Source organism: Sitophilus oryzae, unplaced genomic scaffold (assembly GCF_002938485.1).
Source record: "Sitophilus oryzae breed Bouriz unplaced genomic scaffold, Soryzae_2.0 scaffold_1623_pilon_pilon, whole genome shotgun sequence".
In the NCBI taxonomy this organism is placed as follows: Eukaryota; Metazoa; Arthropoda; class Insecta; order Coleoptera; family Curculionidae; genus Sitophilus; species Sitophilus oryzae.
In genome coordinates, this window is record NW_022146307.1 from 595,807 (window position 1) to 621,966 (window position 26,160).

Here is a 26,160-nt window from a genome sequence, read left to right on the forward strand (position 1 = left end):
TCAAAGGAGTAATCGTTAATAATTACTAAAACCAGTAGTTCGAAAGATATATTTAAAAATAAAAGATAAAAATCCAAAAAATTAATTATCTATTAACGTAGATTTGGACGACAATAGGTAAGAACACTAAATTTATTTCTATATTCGATATAAACTTGTTCATTAGGTTTTTAGTTTGTGATGTTTCATGTGATGATCATTTTCATGTTCATCGTCTTTGAATTGACATGAGGATATCTATGGAAAAGTAACTAATCTGAAAGTAAGCCAACATATCGTTTGTCCTTTGTGTGCTAAAGAAAAGATTTTCTTTTCGCATCATGAGGAAGTATTACATCAATTAAAAAATGTTAGGAAGTTGATTACTTGTCATGGAAAAGTATACCAATGGAAATTATTTGTTAAAGAAGTATAATTCTAAGGGTAAATTTTATTATAATTAGTAACCTGTCTATTTTTTATACGTAGATGTTTCAGGTTTTAAGAATAAATTGGTTGAACCCAAAATCTGGAGGAAGTACCTATATCCATACACAGAATATGCCCATTAAAAATACTAGTCCAAATTTGCTTTAATGGTAGACAATTATTCAATACAAATTAACTTTTTAAGTGACTGAAATATTAAATAGTTTAGAATATGGTATAACAATGTAAAAAAATATTATTTTCAGGAACGATTAGGGCCCGATATATTTGAAACTCATGTTGGACATAGTATTGAGTTGGGTAGAATATTATTCTACGTTAAGTGAGGGTATCAGATACCTATTATTGTACTGTATTTTAATATATACATTAGAATTGTTGGTTTTTTCATATTTGTTTTATTTATTATTTTACTTACAAGTTATATAAAGTTAACACTAAAATCTACTTTTTGACTTATATAAGTTAGTCTGTGGTTTAATGCGTGATTACATCCACATGATTTCAAGTTTTTAAAATATAAATATTATAACTGGCTTTAAAAACTCCATTAAACTGTTAAAAGTGTAATTTATTTCAAAATAAATATACATATATAGGTATATATTAATATCGAAAAACATTTTTATTTCCTTAACACCAATTTAATCATCACATACATATGTATAAACATTTATTTACGTTATTTCAAATGAAGACCACAGGAAAAACCAGCTTTGTTCATTTTAACTGGAGCCGAGAAAATGCAATTACGAGTGAACTACTCTGGTTTTTCTCCTGTAGGGCAAAATAACTAAGCTGTAATATCTCTGGGACTAAGCATATTATTATTGCTTTCTTTGATGGTGCCTCGAATAATGCTAACACTTGCCTATAAAATTGTCTCGCTATCAATTTCTATGAAAATGTAACATATTATCTGGTTTTTTCCGTGTAGTCTTCAAATGATCTAAAAATTCAGCAGGAATGATCCATTATGCAGCAAACACACTGATGTTGAATCATTGGAAGCTTTTTTGTGGGCATTTCACAAATAAAATGAAATATCTGATCAAAAACTGAAAATGCAAATCAGATAGTAAGCTTTATAAATACATACATATATATAAATAATCATACCTACATCTATTTATGTCGTACAATCCAACCGATATTTTAATATCCTAGCCCAAGTAAATAATCAAAAATGCACTTTTTATATCAAAAGCAGTAATGTTATCAAGGGTTCCAATTAATATACAGGATTTAAAAAAAAACACGATCCTAATTCTTATTATTTTTCTAAATACGTATTGTCTGATAGGCAATTACAAAATATAAATCTGATGTAAATAGAAAAATAAAGTAAAAACTCTAAAAACAGGTAAAAACAACAACAAAAATTCTAACCAAAGATTTACCGTCATACGACATGAGCATCACGTGATTGCACAATACCCAACGATATTGTACGTACCTCTTTCATCTGATTGGACGGTTGGTTGCGTATTTTAATGTATCCTAAATGCATGACATTGTATTGGCAAATATTAATCACGTGGCAAAAGCCTAACAGAAATGTTAGCAATTCTTATAGAAATAAAATACTCTCGTGCTTAAAATAAATTTATTATAAGGATGTCTTATTGGAATAAATAGACAAGCAACACTTTTCAAAAATAATAAGGCAATGCCAGTTTATTTTAAACGTGGTTCTTTTGAAACATATAGAGTAATAATTACTTTAAAAGGACTAAATATTAGATATCCGATAAAACAGTATTCACTTTATTTCGAATGCTTTAATTTTTATTATGTATATAAAACAATATTATATTATTACCAATCGTTTATAAAACAAATAATTAGGTAAATCGAATTCCATAGAACGAGTTAATTATTTGAACATGATTTATTGTGCATTTTACAATGCATTTTTTTTCTGACCGTTGGCTTTCAGCCTGTTTTCTTATTAAAAATTAATGCCCTGTTAAACGAGGGAAAACAAAACTGGTTTGGCAAAAGTTTGAAACACCCTGTGATATAGTTAAACAAGGAATTTAAAAACCACTTTACCAGCAAAAAGCATCTTTCCTCAGTAATTTGTTTTTAATTCATCTCTCAAATAGCTTTTTTTGTTGGAGATAAAAGCTTTTCAAGAATACTTCAAATTAATAACAATTTAAGCATTAAAAATATGCCATTTTGGTCCTCATCAGTAAATATACTTGTAAAGTAAGGGTTTATTGTTTTTGTAATGTCACTGTCATTTAAAAGTCATATTATATTATTACTGTTTGTTGGTACTTACTCTAAGGGAGATCATTTAAAGTCCAAAAGTTGTATCGACTATTGTTGCTTCAAATGAACTTGGTAGAGATCAAATTCAGAACTTAAAACCATCTAGTTCTAGAGAAACTGCAAAAAAAAAAAACAAACCATCATCCCACCAAAATATAACTTTTTCGTGACGGTGACATTAGAAAAAAAAACAATATTAATCAGGACCAAAAGGAAAGGCATACTTTTAAAGCTAATATTGTTATTAATATCCATTGTATTCTTCAAAAGCAAATATCTCCAATAAGAATAGAGCTATTGAAATAAGCCAAGAAACAAACTATCCATAAACAAGCAAGCACCTTCATGACAAAATGGTTTTTGAATTCCTTACTTTGTTAAACCATCCCACAGGGTGTTTCAAACTTTTACTAAAATAATTAACTTGGTATTTGTGTTCTTTCGTCTAATAGACAGATCTTGGAAAGAGTCAAACAACTTAGCTACAAAATACTTAAAAAACTCATCATGATGCACACAATAGGACTATAATAAAACTTGCTTTTTATTTTTTTAATCAGTTGCTTAAAAGTTTCTTTAATTCTGTTTAATCTGAAATCTGAATTAGGTACATATTAACAAGTTATAATATGATGTGATTACCACTATGTCGTTCACTTCCCAAATTTTGCTAATTCTAAAATTCCCCTACTTTTATCTCTGCTCAGAGAGACTCAAGGTACTTAATCTTCCCAAATACGTTATCAAACAAAACTACAAACGATCCCACATTAAATCGGTTTAAATAAAACCTAAAACCAATATATAAAGCGTAAAACGTATAACACCCATATGAAGCGTAAAAATTTATATTCGTGTTAAAAGTGGCGTACCCTGGGGTAGACAAAGGTAGACAAAACACCCCTTGATTCCAATATTCCAATACTATTGGCATTACCCCATCGTAATCTTAAACCATAGAGGCTGTTCAAAATTCTATGCCAAACTTTCTTAAATATAAAATAGTTCTTACTATTTTCGTTTTTTTAATAGAACCGCTAAAAATTCTAAAATGCTGTAAGTACATAAAATGTTCATTTTTTAATTCTCTATCTAACAAGGGAAATAATAACAGGGTGTGCCTATTAGAAAAACAAAAAAAAAAATATATTTTAGAAAGTTTGGCATAGGATTATGTAAAGTGATCAGAAAGGATGTCAAAAATGCAACGATATACAAGGTGTTCCATTTAAAAAAAAATCATCCCGATCCACTCACACTTTTTTGAGCCACCCTATAGAAGTTTAAATACTTTCCGGAAATACATCCTAATACATACTTTGGGTTTACACTTATGCAAAATTCCTACTACATCATATTGTGTACTATTTTTGTGTTTTTTCTTTTTAAAAATTAAATTAATTTTTATTTCTAGAAAAACGAGATTGAAAATAATGATTCCGCTCAATGGACACGTTTTTGAACACGAACTGAACTATATACTACTATGAACTGCCCATCATGTTCGACATTTGGGAAATGCTTTGCAGGAGGGTTAGAGGTCGCGAAGCTTCAATAACTGAACTTCGCTTTGTTTTTAAAGAAGAATGGAAAAGCATAACGTAATATGGTATATGCAGCCTTAGTGACAGTATAAACGGACGTATACAAGCAGTTAGCATCTGTTTCATCCATTTGAGGTAGTGTTGTAAAGAAAGAGTTAGTGTCAGTGGTTGGCTTGCAAGAACTTCCCGAATTTGTATAAACACTGTTAAAGAATGCTGCAAACCCATCGCCCCCCCCAATGCTGCAAACCCACAATATCTGTAGTGTTATTTAGTTCATTATTCTCAAATGTCATAATACCTGGGATGCGACTAAAAACGTTTCTTTTATTGATGTAGTGCCAGAGCATTTTAGGGTTTGTGCACAGTGAATTTTGAATTTCAGCTAAATAGTCGGAATATGCTCGATCAATTTCTCGTTTGGTGATAGTTCCGAAGATGTTTATAAGTTGCACATGCCGTCAGACAACCAGTTTTCTTCCGTTTCCGAAAATTACGATATTTTTCTTGTAATGTTTTTATAATGTCGGTAGTAAACCAGGTAGGATACGTGCGCTTGCTTTTATGGGTATTGTAGATTGGTATATACTCATCCATTTGTGTACTGATAGTCCTGTATAGTTCGGCGACTAAATCATCCACGTGGTTACATTCAGCATTTTTCAAGATTTCCCAATTTGTATTGCAAAGACGCTCATATAGAAGGGGGTAATTGGCTTTCCGGAAGTTGTATTTTTTTATTGAGCTGTTTGGAGAAAAAATTGTGACAATTTCGGAGTGAAGGGAAAGCTGAATATGCAGTGTAGGGTGATGATGATCTTCTGGAACTAATTCAGTAGAATTAGAAACTGAACACTCCAAGTTTGATAAAACCAAGTCCAAGAAGTTACCTAACGCATTTGGGATTACATTATATTGGTTTAAGTTGGAAAAAGACAAGAAATCCTGTAAAATCGTTAATTTTTGTGGTCGGAACAGTGTTTTTGAACTGGATATTAAAAAATTTATTTTACTAAAAAAAGTTTCTAATATTTTTTAAGTTAACTATGGATGACGGAACGATGAACGACCAACGGACGTCGATGCGAATGAATTCGCCTTTAGATTTTTGAGGCTTGTCAAAGTCTTGCCAAATTATAGATTATAATTTTGTGTGAACTTATATCAAATACCCTGCGTTTTGGAAGATGGCTCATGGAAGGTGCATTTTGATTCGTGTTATTAAGTCTGTTTTGTGTCCTTTGAGGTCAAGTGGAGGAAAAATCGAGGAAAAATTAACTGTAGACCCAGAGCACAGTTTATAGTTAATACTCGCTGCCCAGGCAGAAAGTCTTAGACACCAATAAAGTTACCATCAATAAAGTTTGTATACCATCTCGTCGTAGATAAGTGCATCTCGTATATGCTACGATAGGTAAATAATTGATTTTAGTACTGCAGAAAAATAATGTCACAAGGTACTGGTTTAAAAAATTTAAGATTAAAGTTAATTAATTAATCAACCTTCAAGGTATAAAAAGTATTTGGTAAGTGTTATTATTAATAAAATTGTTTTACTTATGTTGTTTAATTTATTCCTTTGGATTATTATAAATTTGTATTTGTACATAATTTATACTGCTAAATACAGGGTGGGACACTGAAAACTTACAATGGCTATAATTTTTATACCAAAAAAGATATAAAAAAAATAAAAAATACCCTTTCTATTATATCGAAGGGGAATACATATGACGTATTTTTTGAACCGCCCCGACCTACCCCTTAAGCGGCACCCCTACTCCCTCGAAAATCTTAAATGGCAACACCCCACTTATGGCGCCTTTTTGGAAAGCCCATGAAAAATGCTAAACGATAATCATAACGTTTTTAGGGTGAAATTGAAAAACTACCCCTTACACGAAAAATTAGGTAGACATTAATGAAAAAAGTAATTTTTTCAGCATAAGCTACAATTTTGGACCCAGCTAAATTAGGCAAATGAGGCATTTTTTAAACCACCCCGACACACACATAGGTACCATTCCCTCACTTCTAATCTCATCAATGCCATTTTTAAACCATTGCCATTTTAAAGCTAAAAATAAAAAATGTAGATAATAAAAAAGGCAACACAAAGATGTTTTACTAATCGTTCAGCCTAATTGCTGGCCCGTGCTTTCAATGAGAGAAATCCGGACGAAAACGTAAGTCACGTTTATGTTAGAGCTTTGATTTTAAAGTTTCAAGAAACTGGGTCGGTCAAAAATAAAAAAAGGATAGGGCCCAGGGTACTGAATGAAGAAATGCAGATGGAAGTTATTGGTCAGGTATCGGTCAATCCAGAAGCATCAACACGCCAGTTGGTATCAATCACAGGTATACCTCGAACATCTGTCAGGAGAGTATTGAAAATGCACAAATTCCATCCCTACAAAATGAAGATTCTGCAGGAACTTGGCGACGACGATCCAGATAGAAGGATTCAGTTCTGGGAACTAATGACGGAGGAAATTCGTAGGGAACCTTCACTCGTTAAAAATATTTGTTTTAGTGATGAGTGCTCATTTTTTTTAAACGGAATTGTGAATAAGCAGAACTGCAGATACTGGAGCGATGAGAATCCGCATATTGTTGTTGAAGGACACACCCAATATCCCCAAAATCTCAATGTTTGGTGCGGAATACTAGGCGATAAAATTATAGGTCCATTTTTCATCGACGGAAATTTGACTGGTGATGCTTATGTGGAAATGCTGAACAATTTGATAGAGCCAGCCATTGTAAATGACGTTGAAAATCAAAGAGATTTGGAAGGGAATTTAGTTTTTAATGAAGACCGCATACACTTTCTGCAAGATGGAGCCCCTCCGCATTATTCTATTGTCACAAGGCGGTGGTTGGATAGATATTATCCACGGCAATGGATTGGCAGAAGGGGTCCAATCGAGTGGCCGCCAAGGTCACCTGATCTCACTCCTTTAGACTTTTTCTTGTGGGGTTACACTAAATCCATAGTCTACAAGACAAAACCAGGTTCGTTGCAGGAATTGCGGCAGAGGATAACTGAAGCCATGTCGAAATATTCCGAGAGAGACTTTCCAAAAAGTGAGAGAAGAATTTGAAAATCGTTTGTATTTTTGTATGGAACAAAACGGCTGTCATTTTGAGCAATTGTTAAAATAAATTATCATTTTAAATTCCTTTCAAATTGTCACACCTACATTTCTTATCACTACTTACCAGTAATTGTTGAAAGAAGACAGAAGTTGAAATCTGTATGACCATCGTTTAGCAATTTCAATTAGCTTTCCAAAGAAGTGTCACAAGTGGGGTATCGCTATCTTGAGATTAGAAGTGAGTGGTTGGTACCTAGGGGTGGGTCGGGGTGGTTTGAAAAATACCTCATTTGCCTCATTAAGCTGGGTCCCAATTTGTAACTTATACTGAAAAATATCACTTTTTTCATTAATGTCCACCTAATTTTTCGTGTAAGGGGTAGTTTTTCAATTTCACCCTAAAAACTTTATGATCATCGTTTAGCATTTTTCATGGGCTTTCCAAAAAGGCGCCACAAGTGGGGTGTTGCCATTTAAGATTTTCAAGTGAGTAGGGGTGCCGCCTAAGGGGTACGTCGGGGTGGTTCAAAAAATACGTCACATGTATTCCCCCTCGATATTATAGAAACGGTATTTTTTATTTTTTTGATATCTTTTTTGGTTTAAGAATTATAGCTATTGTAAGTTTTCAGTGGCCCACCCTGTATAATAATAAAGGGAAGTTTCTTGAAGCTTGAAAGTAAGAAAGAGTTCTTTTTTATATTTTTTTGGTGAGTGGTGTTTTGTTCTTGTTTGTTTTGTATTAACACATACGGTTTTTTTAATAAAATAACTTCAAAGTCTAAATATATTAATTTCCTGCTATACGTTCCAACTGTACCAACTTATTTCTTTGTAAAATAAAATAAACTACTTTCAAATTAAAATTACACATCTATCACTGTCAAGGATCTTGTCGTTGGACAGACTACATTATATATATATATATATATATATATATATATATATATATATATATATATATATATATATATATATATATATATATATATACAACTTGCTAAAAAATATCATGAAAATAATAGAGCTAAAAATATCAAAAATATAACACTTTAAATTTGACCAAAAATTTCGCCGTTGCGTTTTTTTTGCATCTGAGTGTATTTATGCCATGTATATTTTTTTATGTATTAAACTTTTTGTTTATTTCCAACAACTGACACAATGCTACGACCCCCGCGGCCCCGCCGTTACTACCGCCACTGGTAATATTTGCGCGCTTTTATTCAGTTTTTTATTTCGTCGTTTCGGCTGCGCGCCTCCTCTCAATTTCCCGGCCAAGTAGCTATAAGAATTTTATAGTTTTCTGCAACGGAACGTTGCCATATAAATAAAATTGTTGTTGTTCGCTGTTATTATTTATTCAGGGCGACGTAAAATCAAGGAAATGCGCCGTATTTTCTGCCGGGGATAACGGGCGACTTTGTGCGCTAATGTCAATAAAAAGATAGATTATATCGATATGAATCAAAATTATTTGTATTAATGCTTCTATTGTTAGGTGACCAGTAAAACAAGTCGGTAGTACCAAGTAAATTTTTGATTTTATGCAACCAAATATACAATAAACTAATTGCAAAGTTTATTTCGTTGGAGTTTCGAATATTTTTGTTATTAACAACGTCTTAAGAATTATAAATGAATAATTAAAAATTATGGGCAGGGGTGAATCCAATTTTTTTTTATTGAAAAAAAAACACGTTTTTCAATAAATATGTAATTTTTTGTGGTATCAAAGCCGCCCAAAAGCGAAAGTTTTTTAGAGTTTAATTATTATTTACAGCGTGAATCAGAGCAACCGCGCGGCTCGGCGGCGCTTCAGATAAGCTATGAGCCTCTGGTTTGAGAATTTTACTATTATAATTTTTTTTAAATAAGAAAGCAATAGATATATTGCAAATTTTAAAAATATTTTTGTACAGGCTGAGTGAAGCATATTTTCAAATAAAGTTGTATAATTCTAAATGGAATGCTATATATTTTTTAATTTAGTATCATTATCATGAAAACCCTTCATTCTCAAATAAGTGTCGAAGATAGAGCAGATCTAATACTACAAAACTTCTGGACAGTAGAAGAAATCCCAGATAAAGGTTTACGAACAGCTGATGAACAGCTGGCCGAACAAATCTTCGAGGATTCGCCCATAATATTAGAGAATGGCAGTTTTCAAGTGAATTTACCTTTGAAGAGTACAAATGAGCATTTAAAGTTAGGCGAGTCTTTACCTCGCGCTCTAAAGAGATTCCATGCTCTCGAAAACAAATTTAAAAAACATAATTACCTTCACCTGGAGTATAAAAAATTTATAGAAGAATATATTTCATTACTCATGCAAAAAAATGAAAAAGATTTCTATGAAGAAGTGTTAACTAGAGACTCCTCTTTCAGGAAATTACAGAGAGTGATAGCTTACTGCTTCAGATTTTTGCGTAAACTAAAGCAGAAAATACTTGGAAAGGAAGAAATAAGTACTGGGCCGTTAATCCCGAAAGAACTTATACATGCAGAAAGGGTAATTATAAAAATTCTACAAGAGAAGTTTTTCGCACCAGAAATAAAAGAACTCAAAAAATCCGAACGTTTAATTAGAAATAAATCATTAAACACTTTAAGTCCTACACTGGATGAATTTGGAATGTTAAGAGTCGGAGGGAGACTCATGAATGCAGATATAGCTTATGAGCACAAACATCCACTCCTCCTTCCAGCCAAGAATTATGTTGTTAGACTTATTATTAAAAGAGAACATTTAAGAATGCTTCATGCAGGTCCCCAAAATGTACTTGCTTCCATGCGTTTAAGATATTGGCCAATAGACGGTTTGCGTGAAGTAAAAGGTGTGATAAAACAGTGTCTAACTTGCTTTAGATTTAGAGCCCGACCCATGACTCAAAAAATGGCTGATCTCCCTAAGGAAAGATTGTCTGTTTCAAGACCATTTCTTAACATAGGGATTGACTTTGGTGGACCGTTCTTAGTAAAACCTTCAAAACTGCGAAACAAAACGCGTTTAAGGTGCTACTTATGCGTATTCATATGTATGACCACAAAGGCAGTGCACCTAGAGTTAGTGTCTAGCCTTTCTACAGATGATTTCTTACAAGCTCTAAGATTTATAGGACGAAGAGGGGTTCCGTCAGTAATTTTTTCCGATAATGGAACTAATTTTCAGGGTGCTAGAAATAAGAATAAAGAGTTCTATGACTTCTTTAAAAATGAAAACAATCAAAATTCGTTACCACACTTCTGCATTTGTATTGGCGGTGATTTCCGCAGGAGTATATTTTTATAGCTTGCTTTGTTCGCAACAATTATCATCATCATCATCATTTCCAGCTTAAGGTTGATTCTCACCAGGCCCCCCCCCCCTATTAATTATCTCTCTTTCCTTCAATACTATACTTTAACTACAGCTAAGCATATTTATGCTACTTTAACAATAAATTTTTACTTAAAGATACTTCAAAATTATTCTTCTCTTCGTTCAATCTTAGTTTGCGGTTGTTGTTTTTTCTACACCGGGTGCGTCTCAAAAATGACTCACCCCTATAACTTCTTTATTTTTTGGATAAAAATTCGAGATTTGGTATGTTTTTCGTGTCTTGTCCAGGCTGGTTAAAACATGCCCAAATCGTATTTTTAATCATATCTTATTTTTTTCAAATGGAACAAGGGTGGCTCATTTGTAAATTTGGAAAAAGCATTTTTTACGAATAATTTGAAACCATACACCTGGTATTTCGAGTCAAATTGTTACAAATTGTTCGCCGTTATGAACCGCATGTTACAATTTCAAATTAATCATATGCGAAAGTGTCAAAAGTTGACATATGATATGTCATTCTATTCAAAGTGTCATTTTCTATCGCATAAAGTAGAAATATACCAAGGGTGCTATTTAAAAATAAAATGTTGTAGTAATTTCCGGTGAAACAGGAAGTGACCAAAAACAATTGAATACGTTAAATTAATAGTTAATACAATTAATCCTAATTTATGTCGTATGCTAACATACCAAATCTCGTTTTTTCATCTGAAAAAAGTTATAGGGTGAGCCACTTTTGAGAAGCACCCGCTCTATAGCTCTATATACAGCTATAAGAAATAGAATTCCAACTTCGGCAGTCTCGTTCTGGTATAAGTGATCTTTGAAAACATTAGTTAACAAGCAGTTGCATTATTTTTCTATATGAATTTAAGAAAATTTTTCTTTTTCACAATCAATTATTTCATGCAGAATCAGTATATGATCAGACAGTTTTGTCGGCTTAGGAAAATGAAGATCAGCCAGTGTTTGAGATGCATTTCTTTGTGAGAAATTTTTCTTTGTGTAATTTCTCTCATGAGAAAATTCTACGATCCTGGTACTATTTTCCGTGTATTACTACATATTATTCAATCCGGAACAACCAAAACCACCAAAAGATTGATATCTTTTCCCACTACTGTTAATAAATTATTTTAATTAATGAGGCACACTTATAAGCTTTTTTTGATAATAAGGGTATCGGGATACTCTTTAGCTTCTTGCTAATGAATATCATTCATATAATGTTAGGGCATCAGCCATTAATAACAAATAATGGTTGTGGGTAGTAGAAAGTGCGACTTTGAGCGGTCAGTCTAAAAGTGTCAATTTTGCTGGCCCTTGACCCAAAAACAGTTTGTTTAGAAATTTATAAAAACGAGAATTATACCGTATGATCGAATTCCACATTCCATATCCTTTCCTTCCATATATTTTTTGGCGGACGGACCAAAGCGTATCGGAAACAGCGTTGCCAAGTTCTTACATTTGTACCAGCTCTGTGAAGATTTTGCAAATATTTATTTATTCTTTCACCTCTTAATTAAATCTATTACCTTTTTCAAAAGATACAAATTATTAAAATAAAACTTTCGTAACTATATATATTGTAAAATATAAATATGGAACTGATATGGAACGGAAGCATATGTATAGCATTAATACAATCAAAAGTACGGAATGGAATGGAAACGGAAGGTATAGTGAGAAACAACCTTTATTCAACCTTTTTCGATTACCGTGTAGTCTCCATCACATATTTAGATAATCTCTTTGGCATTGTTGTCTATTGTTGGTTATGCTGGTCCAAGTTATCCCCGCTTATTTCCTAATATCAAGGCCCCATTTGGTCTTCTTCTAGGTCTCTTAAATCTATGGTTGCCACCTGTCTTTTTTTGAAAAAGACTGTCCTTTTTTTTGAACAAATTGTCCTTGTGGCTTTTTTTTGCCCTAAAATGTCCTTTTAAATTAGATATTTTCCCCTAATTGATCTACAATAACCAGCAATATGCCTTCAAATTGAATTAAATATATTTTTTAACTTATATTATAAATGTTCTTGTTTAAAATCGGCAACTTTATTTAGAGCTCCCCGTTTAGTCTATGCGTTTAAAATATTCTATGAGTCCCCCAATGATAGTTTAGGCATTATTTTTATAAGGATTTTATCTATCTTGAACGCAGAAAACCCTTACTAAAAAAGGGAAACCTATCTTTTTAGGTAGGTTTTTCTCAGGAGCTTTTTAAAATTTTAAAGTACTGATTTTTAATCGGCGCCTATTGACAGCTTAGCTTCAAAGATTCCATGATTCCATCAACCATGCTTCAACCCAGGTTTCAAAGTTCTTTTTTGGCTTTGCAAAAAGGTGGCAACCCTACTTAAATCCTGGGTACCATGCTGTAATTTTTATGATCCATTTGTTGTAAATCCTTCTGAGGGATTTGATTCTGTTAATGACATCTATTAGTTGGGTCTTTTGTCGTATCCACTCTATTTTTTACGGTCTTTCTTCGTTATTCCTAGCATGTTTCTATAGAAATTTGTGTGACCTACAGCTTCTTATAATGTCGGTTTTAAGTGTTCAGGTTTCGCATGCGTTGGTCGTGACTGGTGATTGAATGTTTTCTTTTTTATATAAAGTGATATTCTAAATTTGAATATGATTGAGTTTCTTCCATATGTAGTCCATGCTAACTTAATTCTTCTGTATTGGAAAGATTAGTATTTTAGTATTTCTGGTAGTAGAGATCCTGAGCTGTGTATTAGAATCAGTTTTCGCTAAATTCATTTTGAGGTCTACTTTATTCCCAAGTAGCATTTTTACGACTTGCGACCACATATTTACTAAACACAACGTTGGATTAGTTACAAAAAATAGTTAGCTCCGTACCTTGAGTATTAAAATAAATGTAAACGTTGTTGTGACGTTGTGCCGACGTTGAACTAGTACTACAACAAAGTAAAAGCTTCTGCGACGTCGAATAAACGTTGTCTTGTAACCTTTTTTGCTTAAGTGATCTTTAGGTGATTCGGACAACGTAGTTACAATGTTGGGCAATAAAGAGTTTTCCGACGTCACTTTCAGGACCTATTCCAACGTTATGCAAACGTCGTCTGTTTTACTAATTCCAACGTTGTTTAGATTTCCTTATTCTTACGTTGGTAGGACATCGAGCCACTACCTTTTTGCAACTGTATTGAACCATAACCTTAAATCTTAAATTTTCACTTCATTGTTCTGTTCAGTCAGACAGTTCAGTGCTGTTTTGTTTTTATAAAAAAAACTTAATTAAAATGGGACATAAGAAAGGTACATATAAAACTAAATTTAAATATACATCGACATATTACCGATACTTTATCCACTCCCTCGTTTATTTAGAATATAGAGGGCGGCACAAGCTAGACTCTAGGATGACTAAATTATGCAAACTTGTGACTAGTATACTACCTGTTAAGACTGAACTGCGACTTTATTAGTCCAGTATGCGACTACTCGAACTACTCCATCTTAATCTCCTTAATCTCCAAAACAACAAAGTGAAAGCCGCCATGTTGTTGAATAAGAAAATGTTTCGTTCCTAAAATAGCAATTTCTGCTTTTTGAATACATTAACTTAAATATTTGACCCTAAACAACACGCGGAAACAATTTTTTCGACTGCGAATAAATTATTCTCATTTTACTAAAAAAAAATCAAGAAATTTTTTAAAACTTCTTTAATTTTAAGGCCCATTAGTATTTTTCAAAGTAGAAACAATACATTTATCAATAAAGTTGTTTGCGTTTAACTTTTTTGCCTTGGGCAGGGGCGCATATACGGGAGGGGTAATGGGGGTAATTACCCCTCCCAGGAAAAAAATTATAAATAAGAAAATCTGGTACTAATTACAATTGTCACAAAATAAATTAATAATATCAATCAAAATAGAAATCCAGAGCAATTTAAGTTTATTTTTTTCCATAGTCACAATATCTTTAAGCGAAAATTTAATTTAAACACAACCTAACCTTATTTAAATATTGCCACTACCCGTCCCAGACTCACTCTCTGGATGCGCCACTGGCCTTGGGTAACGAGTTACAGCGTCGGTTAAAGTGTTTCAATAATTATGATCTTAAAACATCCTCCACACTTAAATACTTTTGTTTTGTTTTTCTTTACTGCCATCTGGCATATGTCTCTAACTAAATCATAAAAATAATATTTTTACTATAATTATCCCAATTTAGGATAAAACGCGACTTAGACGCCATATTATTATAGCTTTTTATTTCTGTGAATTAGGATTTTAAACAACGTTGCAGTTTGTACTAAATTAGGCTGCTAGCCAACGTCGGTATCCAACGTCGTTTCGACCCAAAAATTATTCTCCAAACTAGTGCAGACTAGGGTTGGCACGAGGTTGTGCCGACGTTGCGACCCGACGCGCGACCTTTGGTCGCGTGACACAACGTTCTCCCGACGTCCAAATGCTGCTTGGGTTGTTACTTGCATTTAAGTTCGTTAATTTGTGCTTGTAGGTCTTCAGGATCATTAGCAATTAGGACTATATGTCATCAGCGAATCTAAGATATTCTCCATCTATTTTTAGTCCTTTGATGGTTCAGTTCAGTTGATGAAAGATTTCTTCTAGTGTTGCTGTAAACAGCTTTGGGAATACAGTCCGTCCGTTAAATTAGTAAAATATTTTACAGTTACAGTTGAATTAATTTCTCAGTTACTTTGTTAAATATTTTGGTCTCTACAATGCTACAGCTCTACTTAACCGACGCATGTTCGAAATAAGTACCCATTTTCATTTCTATGCTTTGGCGCTCAAATTTTTCACTTTTCGTGCACTCCTGGAAAGTAAATGTTTTTTTGGTTTATATTTTGTTGATTCCGGGGCTATTATTTGCATCCTATAATAATTCACATATAAATTTATATGTGAATTATTATATTCTTTTTTTGCGACGTCCTGATTTTGTCTACCAATCTCAAGGTGTATGTTCGATTCCTAAACCCGGCATTTCATCAGCCGACTATTTTTATTAAAATAAAAATAGTTTGGGTACCTAGGTCGACTCAGCCTTAAATGAGTACTTGGTATTCACAATCCTGAGGTAATAATAGGCGGTTGAAGCGTAGTGCTAGCCACATTACCTTCCTTGTATACCGAACGGCTCTAGTATAGCAAATTAGCAAACTGTACCTTGCTACTCCCAAGGCGTTAAACACTATATACTATCATTATATTAATGAAAAAAATCATTGTCCCAATGAAACAACAGTTAATAATCAATGTTCATTAATATTATGAACAATATTTTTTTCAGTGAACTTTCTTGTTCCTTGTTCTTGGGGTTGTGCAGCGTCTAATTTGTGTAAAAACTCGTCATTTATAGTTTTTTTTTATTTAATTTTTATATTTTTTATTATTCAATTCAACATATTATAGTATCTATTGTTCCATTTATGAGTCTTTGTGGACTTGTTTAACAATAATTATCGATAAAAAAATTTCAACATGTACGCACGAGCGGGCGGTAGATATAAAAATAAAGTCCGGACTATGCTTTTCTTTTCTTGTTTTCATTCAGTTTCAGTCCAGTAAAACAATCCCCTCTTTATCCATTATCCGCAACAATATATTTTTATTCATTCCCTAATAATAACCGTAAAACAACGACCGTTATGACGACAATGATAAAAAATAATAAAAATACCACACAAAACCGTCCTAAACAATTATCCGGATGACAAACGCAATTTCTGTTTTCTTTCAGCGCCCAACAACGCTTCGCGACATCACACACAAACAGGTTGAACCGCAACGTTACCGCTAAACCGACCAATCACAGCCAGACCTGTGGCTTTCCCGCTTCGTTCTATCTCGCTTTTTCCCGTTACATTATCCCGCCGTTTGACAGGGACAGAAAAGAAAGCGACGTTGGCCGGAACAACAGCGTGGCAATTTCAAAACTTTCGTCGCTCGGCGCCGCGGTCGCGTCATATCAGTTGCGCTTGACGCTTTGTTGCGGTTGGTTTCGTAGTTTCGTCCGTCAACTGAGTAGAAAAATGGCCCGATTCACGATGTTTTCGCTGGTCGCTGTCCTGTTCGTTTTGGCAAACGTGCACGGGGCGGAGGAAGAGCTGAAAATTGACGTTGTAAGTAAACCCGAAGTGTGCCAAGTTAAATCGAAGAATGGTGATATGTTGACGATGCACTATACCGGTACTTTGAATGATGGCACCAAGTTCGATTCAAGGTACGTGTTGATTTAATTAAAATTAATGAAATTTAGGTTATTTATCTCTCAATACTAGACAGCTTATGAAAAAAAAACTTACCTATATTATAAAGTAAAGTTCATATCAAATAAACTTTTAGTCACGTGATAAGCTTGACCGGCACAGCGTTGCCCACTTTTACATATTTTCTTTTAATCAAATTATTTTAGGAAATAAAAATATAATTATAAATATATAAACAGTTATTATTTACATCAAAAAATATCACCTTCTTCTCGGCATTTAAGGGACATAAAGCGCCATTACTTCCAAATATTCTCATAAAGTTGCGATGAGTTTTTTACGGCTATTAAGCTACCTTGTACACTTCGCACTAAAAGAAGTTCTAAAAAGAACAATGTTCGATTGCAAGGTCTGCTAGTGAACTTTTTTAAGATTAAAATACCACAACGCTATTTATTTAAACCAAAAACTCGTAGTACAAAACTACAGTGTCAAAACGAATGACAATGTCAGGAAATAAATAAATAAATGTGACAACTTGAGATTTTTTACAGCAGAGCTACTACCTGAATCCCCAGCGCAAAATTTAAATTCCAGTTAGTCAGCCCGGCGCCGAATATATCCATGGTTGGCAACAATAAATTTAAAAATCGCGCCCTCAAATATATTGTTTCTGTTGGGCTTTGACTTTTTTTTGAATAATAATACTTGATGAATTTAAAAAAAAAATATAATTTACAAAATTCAAAAAAATATATTTTTATTAATCTATTTAAAATGATGCTTAAATTTCTTATATCATTCTTAAATAATACCGTACAATCGAAAAAAACGGCGTCAAAGCGGCAGCTTTTCAAAGAACAAGGCCGCACTGTTTACTCGTGACGTCGTCAACTGGAGGTATGAACGAATGTCTTTATACATACACACTAGATATTAATGATGCCAACTCGTGGGAGATTTCCCAATTCGTGGAAAATTTCGAGATCCAGAGGGAAAAGGGAAATTTTAACCCAAATCCGTGGGAAGTTTACCATGCACCATTATTTGTGTATTATCCGTGAAAAAATAGTTATCCTATAGGTACGCATTTCGCAGGAAAGTGAATAAATTCAAACTAGAAGTATCGCAACTAAATACACATTTTAGGTTGGCGTCAATTTCCGGCATCTGTAATGAATTGCCCATAAATATGAAAATTTTAAATTTTTATATCTCTTATTTTCATTTCTCAATTATTTAATATAAATACTTACTATTCGTTAATTTTTTGATTATTTTTCTTCTTTTTTTTTTTAAAAGACTTTCATTCTTCTGAAAGAGACATTTCTTGTTAATTATTATTTCATATTCTATTTTTTCTGTTTTAGTTATTTTGAGATTTGTTTTCTTTTAATATGAAAATTTTAAATTTTTATTCTACTTATCATTTAATTTCCTCAATTACCTATTTTTTAATATACTTACCATTCATATAGTCAGTGTAGTAATTTATTTTTTTGATTATTTTTCTCCTTTTTTGTTATTTATTATTTTATTTTCTATTCTTTCTCTTTTAGTTATTTTTTAGATTTTATTTTTTTAATATCTAAAATTTTCATTTATACATTATTTGGTTGGCTTATGCAAATGAGACATTTTTTTAATTTCTATTTGTAAAAAATTAAAGTCCTTATCTATCTTTCAGTTTGTTTTTTGTTGGAGATGTTCATTTTTGAGGAAGACTGCAACAATTAACATCAATTTTAGCATTAAAAGCCATGCCTTTGTTTTGATCCTCACATACACATAAATGAAAAAGTGTTCATTGATTTTGTAATGTCTCACTGTCATTGTTATTGTTTATTAGCATCAGCTCTAGTAGAGATGGTTTTAAGTGCAGAAAAGTTGTATCCGCTATTGTGCTTTAATTGAACAGATAGCATGCATCTTCTATGACAGTGACATTAGAAAAAGAGTAAACTATTTCATAGGTGTATTGATAAGGACCAAAAGTAAAGGCATGTTTCTGATACTAAAATTGCTGTAAACCGTTACTGCCTTCTTCAGTAATCAATTTTACATATTATGTGTGTTTTTTTGTATTTGAAAAAATAAAAATAGCTAAATAAAATATGGATCAGTGTTCTTTTTGTGTTACTAGTCTATAAAGGACATATTAGCTCAAAAATTATTTACAACCTAAATGTTAAAAGAAAGTTTTTCTCATTTTTGCCATTTATGTATCAGGTACAGTTAGTGTGCGCTTTAAATAGAAACGGCATCTGTTTTCTTTTGTGCTCGCCGAACAAATAGGAATCGAATGTTTGCTCGACCTGATTTTTTAATCATTTCCAATACACGGTGGCAAAAAAAATCTGATATATAAAATCAGAGAACTAATAGTTAAACACTTGGAAACTATGCTGATAAAATTACTCCAAGTCTGTTAAGAATTTTTAAGTTTTATTGCTAGGATTTAAGTGATTGTTGGAACAGTAATCTACTATAGTCTGTCCAACGTGAGGGTGCATGACAGTGACAGTTGTGCCTCTCACTTTAATTCATAGGCAAATTATACCGTATGATCGAAAAAAAAACGGCGTCAGCGATGGCTATGAAATGAAGATCGCTATCATTTTATATGTAAATTTATATGGGAAATGTCATCGATCGTCATTTCGCAGCCAACTGGACGCCGTTTTTTTTCGATAATACGGTATTTTCTGTCATTTTTCGGATGTAATAGTCTGTCAAAATCTTCCCTGATTCGCTGGTTAGTCTATACAGGGTGGCGCAGCTCATTCGCCTCGGTTGATTATACGAAAACGGAAAGATGTAGAAAGAACATATTTTATGGGTATATGTGGGGAGACAATGTGCACAATTTAAAATTATTTTGAAATATACAGGGTGTTTCAGAACTAAGATCCATACCAAAGTTATATTTTTTCTTATGGAACACCCTGTATTTTATTTCATTTCAAAAAGCGATTTTTCAATAAAATTGTAATCAAGATGGCTGGTGTCGCCATGGCAATTTTCTAGTGACAGTAACTATTTTCAAAGTCGACATTAGTTTATAGACATTGTTATTTATAATGTATAACAGTATTTACTTAGATTTACCTACAAGAGTTTAATAAGTAAGTATTTATTACTTTATCAAGAGAAATAAAGCAGTATCTGCTGGCGGAACGAATAGATATGTTACTAGTGATATTATTTTGTGAGGAAAATTGCTTCTTGGCTTCAAGGGCGTATGCTTAAAGATATCCAAATAGGAATCTTCCTGATAAGCGTTTCTTTGAAAAACTGCTTGTCCTGGTAGTGTGGTTTATTAAAAAACTATTAGGCAGAAATCTGTCGTTGGAAGTGAAGAAAATGAATTTACCGTAATTGGCTCTTTTATAGAAAATGCATACCTATATCTACAAGTCATCGTAAAATAATCCAAAAAATTACTTCTGCGTTTTTCTTGATAGAATAATAAACACATATTTAATAAATATTATTTATTAAACTATTGTAGGTATAATTATAAATTAAATAAAAGTAAACTGGTAAATTTAAATAAGTCCATAAACTAATTTCGATTTTGAAAATAGCTACTGTTACTAGAAACTTCCCATGACAAGACTAGCCATCTTGATTACAATTTTATTGAAAAATTGCTTTTTATTCAAAATCTGAGCCAGATGGGTATAGGAAACCCTATAGTTTGAAAGAGCATTTAAATCTGCTTCAACTTATTTAAAAAAATACATAGTGTTGCATTTGAAATAACAAAGTTTTTATGTAAAATAAATATTTAAAATAGACCAGCAATTTTTGATACCGCTGTATACATTTAAGGAAGGAATAACATTTTTCTGTAAAGTTTATTTCTCTACCTTTAAACTCAGCACAAAAATTAATTCTGAAAAGTAATGTACAGGGTGTTAATAATCTATTCTATTGCAGCATGCAAATTTAAATATCTCAAAACCAAAGATTTTAAACATATTTAATCCTTATAATAAATACCTTTTTTTGGGCCCAAGAATCCAAAAATGAAATAAAATACAGGGTGTTCCATAAGAAAAAATATAACTTTGATATGGATCTTAGTTCTGAAACACCCTGTACATTTCAAAATAATTTTAAATTGTCCACATTACCTCCCCACATATACCCATAAAATATTTTGTTTCTACATCTTTCCGTGTTCGTATAATCAATCGAGGCGAATGAGATGCGCCACCCTGTATATGTAATTTTAACTAAACTAGCTAACTTAACTAACTAAATTTATATGTAATTTTATGAATCTAACTTTGAAATCATCTTTCCTCTATTTTTTTGTCGCCATGCCAGTTTTTTTTCAGTATCTCACTTTTTTTTAATAAATATTATTTTCAATATATTTCTGTAATCTGTACATTTTCTTTTTTCTCAATAGCCTGCGATATAACCAACAATTCGTATTTATAGTGGTTTAGAGTAATTCTGTTGAAATTATACGAATATTCTCGTTGATTATTGGTTTGAAATGAATATGACGATGTGATAATTATAATTCTGAGCTAGCAAAGAGCTAAATGCTTTACCTAGACCGTTATTTAAAAACTACAAACTTATTGATGAAAATATGCATGAAAATTTACTTCCTAGCACACAATCAGAGGATATTAATACCCAGGTACAGTATCATCTTCTTCTTCTTCTTTTTTCATACTAGGCGAATCGCCTGTTTGGTTTCTTTGTCTCTACCGGTCAGACTGACAAGTTGTCGCTCCATCGTGTTCGTGGACGTCCTAAGCTTCTGCGATCTAGCGGTGATTTGTCGCGTGCAACTCTCACTATCCTTCTGTTGTTTATTCTGCTGATATGATCGTTCCATTCTTCCTTTTTGCTGAGTACCCACTCATTTACATTTTCCACCTTGCACGCTCTTCTTATGCTTTCATTTCTCTCCCTGTCCAGAAGCGTCTTTCCAGCTATTCTGCGTAGTACTCTCATTTCGGTGGTCTCTAGTAGTTGTTTAGTTGTCGCTATATCAGGTCGAGTTTCTGCAGTGTATGTCATTATTGGTCGTACCGTTGCCTTGTAAATTCTCGCTTTAGTTTCCACCTCAATGTTTTTATTTCGCTATATTGTATCATTCAGGCATCCTGCTATTCTGGTTGCCTTCGTTGTCCGTTCTCGCACCTCCGCTTCTACATCACCATATCCTGAGATTTTTATGCCTAGATACTTAAACTTCATCTCTTGCTGGATAACATTGCCCTCGACTTCCAGTTTGCATCTTAGCATCTTACTTTTGATGTCGTCATGCATTTAGTTTTGTGGGTCGATATTATCATATTAAGTGATTTGGCAGTGCAATTAAATCGATGTAATAAGCGCTGTAGATCGTTCTCATTTTCAGCTACCAATACGGCGTCGTCGGCATAGCATAGAATAGTAATATCCTGGTCGCCCATACTGTAACCCTTCAATACAGTATCATCATTATTATAATGCTTTTCTTAGCTTTTTTAACGTTTTTTGGTGTTCTCCCTAGCCCATGCGTCAAGGTATGATCAAGGTTATGTCGTGTCAAGGCCGCGGTGTGTCACGGCCTTGAATTTTTACTTCCATCGCGCATAAAGAAGTATTACATTATTACGATCTTTTTGGCACAACCATGTGTAACACGCGAACTTAAAGATATATCTAAGTAGGCCATATAGCTACTACTGATAATGTTTATATTTGATAGCAAGTTATCTTATGGGCAGGGGAATATTTTCTATACATATAGGTAGTCTGATTTAGAGAAGACGACGATTCCATAAAAAAACATAAAATGTAAAAAATGTAAAAAGTTTCACTATGCAGTTCTTCCACTACAAAAAGTTGTGAGATTATATTTTATGTTTCGATGGGATCTCATTTCTTTTTGTAGGTCATTCTCCTTTCTTTCGCTCAATGAATACCTCAGTAGATTGTGTGGGGAAAATGAGGAAACAACAGAACACCTCATCACTCAGTGCGCCGAGACGACAATCATTCGTACTAGGGTTCAGAACCGGGAATTCTCGGTTCTTTTGAGACATCAAAGAACCGGGACTCGAAATTATTAATTCCCGGTTCTTTCAGTACTTTCGGGACTCGGTAATAATAATTAAAAACATGTTTTTTGTTACTTGCGAAGAACCTTTGATACTTTCTAGCGGTCGAAATCAAACTTTTCTAAATAAGTAGTGATGCTATCTCTTACTGCCCTTACTTCTAAGTTATTTTGAGGTTTATATAATGTTTATTAGCAATTATTGAAGTTTAAATATGTTATTTTATTATTTAGTATAATATTGCTGAATGTATTAGTTATATTTTTTTGTGTTATGTTTTTATAGGCATTTGCATCTTTAATTGAAAATGTTTTTTTTTTAAATTTAGTTAAGTTCTTTTCGAGGTTGGTGATGTTGTTTGATGTAATTTTTAAGCTACCTATAAGTTTTCTTTTTCGCTTGTGTTCATGTTTACTTTCTCATGAATTAATAATTTGATATTAGTTTCATTTGAAACTCAATATTTTATCGGTTTTACTTTTAAGAACCACCCCTTGCTTGCTAATTGACGAACTCCACAATCATCGAACGAAAATATTTTAGTACGGTTCCGGAAACCGTAATTAATACTACCAATTAGGGTTCAGATCTTTTTGTCCATCACAGAACCGGGCCTCGGTAACAATAATTAAAAAAAATATTTTTTTTTTGTTAGGAGAAAGTCCTTTTATACTTTCTAGCGGTCAAAATCAAACTCTTCTAAATAAGTAATAGTCCTATTTCTTATTGTTGTTGCTTCTTTGAAGTTCATATAATATTTATTTTATTTTATAGTATATATTTTTTTATTAAGCTTTTATCTCAAATTCATTTAGTTGGTTTATGTTGTTTGATGTGAAATTTAAGTTACCTATACTTTTTTCTTTACTTGTGTTCATGTCAATTTTTTCATGACTGATTTAATAATTTGATATTATTTTAAATAAAAATCTCAATTTTTTAACTATTTTACTTTGCAAAACTATCCCTTGCTGTCTGATTGATGAACTGCACCACCATTGAACAAAAATTAGTCAGTACCCAAAAGTACCGATAAAAACGGGAAATCCCGCTTCCTAATGGTGCGTCCAGACCTGAGGAGTCGAGTGCGAGGCGAGCGCGAGACATTCCAAATTTGCGGTGTTTTTCAAAGGGTGGACGGGTCTCGTAAGAGCCTCGCGACCGTCTCGCGAGACAACCCACGGAGCCTCGTTGCTATCCGTCCCCTGTCGGTTTTTCGACGGCCGATCAAAGAAAGCTCGCGGCCAAGTCTGGTTGCGTGTTTTTGGTAGGCTCGCTCGACTGCGAGATATTAAGATCTGATATTAGTGCATATTGAAATGGAGACTTGGACGGAAAAAGATCAGCTGAAATTCATCGATTTATATAAAGCAAAACCAATATTATGGAATCCAAAAGATAAAAAATATTAAAAAAAAAACAATAAACACGATGCGTGGGTAGATATTTCACAATCGATGAATAAAACCTTGTTAAGAATATAAAAGAGAATTATTAAAAAGTGTTTAGGAATTATTAAAAAAAAATAGAAAAACTGTAGAGAAAATTAAGATACACAGAATCTAATGATAAAATAAAAAATAGGGTATTCCCATTAAAACATACCTATATCCGTAACACTTTTTGAAGTACCCTGTATACTCTACAGTAATTTTCAAATGTGCTTCTTAACCTTTCCTATAACTTTTCCGTTTAACATTTTGTTCTAAAAAACGAATTTTGTAAAAGACGTCGTGTCTCGAAACACATGAAGGGTAAAAGGGGAAAAAATCGACGATGAATAAAACACGACAAACCAAATATCATGTTAAAGATACAAACATTTATTTCTTATGCGTTATTATTTGCTGAAGGTTTTTCATCGGACATGTTTACACAAACCGGTCACCTATCACTACGATCCAACTCGTTTGTCTCGTGGCAGGCTTGCGTCAAAAAATGGATAGAAAATGTCTTGCTCTCGTCTCGCACTCGTCTTGCTCTTGCCTCGCTCTTGTCTCGCTTTTGTCTCGCGCTTGGTTCCTCAGGTCTGGACGCACCATAAGAGGCGCGGTACCGAAATTCCCGGTTCCGAAAAACAGCTCCGGTTCCGGAAACCCTAATTCCTACCATATCTTTTATACGACTGATATCGGATATGGAGAACTAACCTCTGTAAAACCGTCACAGATACTGGCTTTCGTCAAAACCCTGAAACTTTATTATGAGTTAGAACTCAAGACAGGGGGATACAATAGAAGTCGTGGTGATTAACGTTCCCCCTACTAAGCATTCTGCAATTCCATGTCTTTTGTGAATAAAAATATTCTGACGCAATTATCACCTTTCATGAATCGGAGTATAGCTATAGTTTACTAGTTTAGTTTTTTATAGTTGTTATGTACTAAAAGTTAGACTTAATAATGAACTTGTTATTTAACAAGACACACCGAAATAAAACAGAGAATAGCAGGACAAAGTGACCGATCTGTTCCTAAATTGCAAAACCGCTTCCAAGAACGGTTCCATTTGACATTTCTGTTTTCTCTTCTTCGTTCTTGCGTTGTTCCTCCACCAAACCGAACTAACAGGGCGATAAATTCTTTGCGCGGTCCGCGAACCTTCACTCCATTAAAACTTCGGGCGCACCGCATCCTCCCAGGACCCTAAACAATTTAACTTTTTTCCAAAGTTTCGCCAAACGCTCCCTTTTTACCTCGTTTTCGTTGGGCGGAACGTCGACGAGATGTTTTCTATGATAGAGACGACGACACATTTACTAGTGTTTTGTTTCCTATTTTTCTTTTGTTATTTTTTTATGAAATGTTCAGAAGATATAGTCTCTCTCGTGGAAAAGGAAAGATGTTTGGAAAAGGAAAGATGTTTGTACTGATTGAACTAATGGTATTTAGTTTTAGTATCTACTTGATAATGTAGAGTGATATACAGGGTGATCCGAGCTGTATTCCGGAAACTTCGGCAGCGTATTCTGCAGATAGAGAATAAGTAAAAAAGTCCGTATTAAATGTATGTCTTAAATGCTTAGTTTCGGAGTTAGGGTGTAGAAATGTCGTTTTTATTTCGATTTTTTCCAAATAATTTATGAGTAACGTCTATATTTAGATGAAAATTCGTGTCTGAGAATTTTCTAACATGACAAATTTGATTTTGATGTCAATATGACTCCTATTTTATAGAGGGCG

At 33.0% G+C, this 26,160-nt stretch overlaps 1 protein-coding gene and 1 long non-coding RNA gene across 4 annotated transcripts in view; both read left to right on the forward strand.

Annotated features, from left to right (window-relative positions):
• The first annotated feature begins 47 nt into the window (after positions 1-47).
• LOC115880432 lies at positions 48-1,214 on the forward strand. The gene is made up of 3 exons (XR_004049876.1): positions 48-117; positions 167-423; positions 478-1,214. It is a non-coding gene; the product is annotated as an uncharacterized LOC115880432 (long non-coding RNA).
• A 15,422-nt stretch (positions 1,215-16,636) lies between these two features.
• LOC115880428 (nucleoside diphosphate kinase A) overlaps positions 16,637-26,160 on the forward strand; it is a 191,670-nt gene continuing 182,146 nt past the window's right edge. The window contains exon 1 of one of the 3 annotated variants that reach the window (XM_030897631.1): positions 16,637-16,918. In XM_030897631.1, coding sequence (XP_030753491.1) covers positions 16,728-16,918 — 191 coding nt within the window. In that variant the 5' untranslated portion in view covers positions 16,637-16,727. The remainder of the gene's footprint in view (positions 16,919-26,160) is intronic. The other 2 variants (XM_030897630.1, XM_030897632.1) reach the window with 2 other exon arrangements.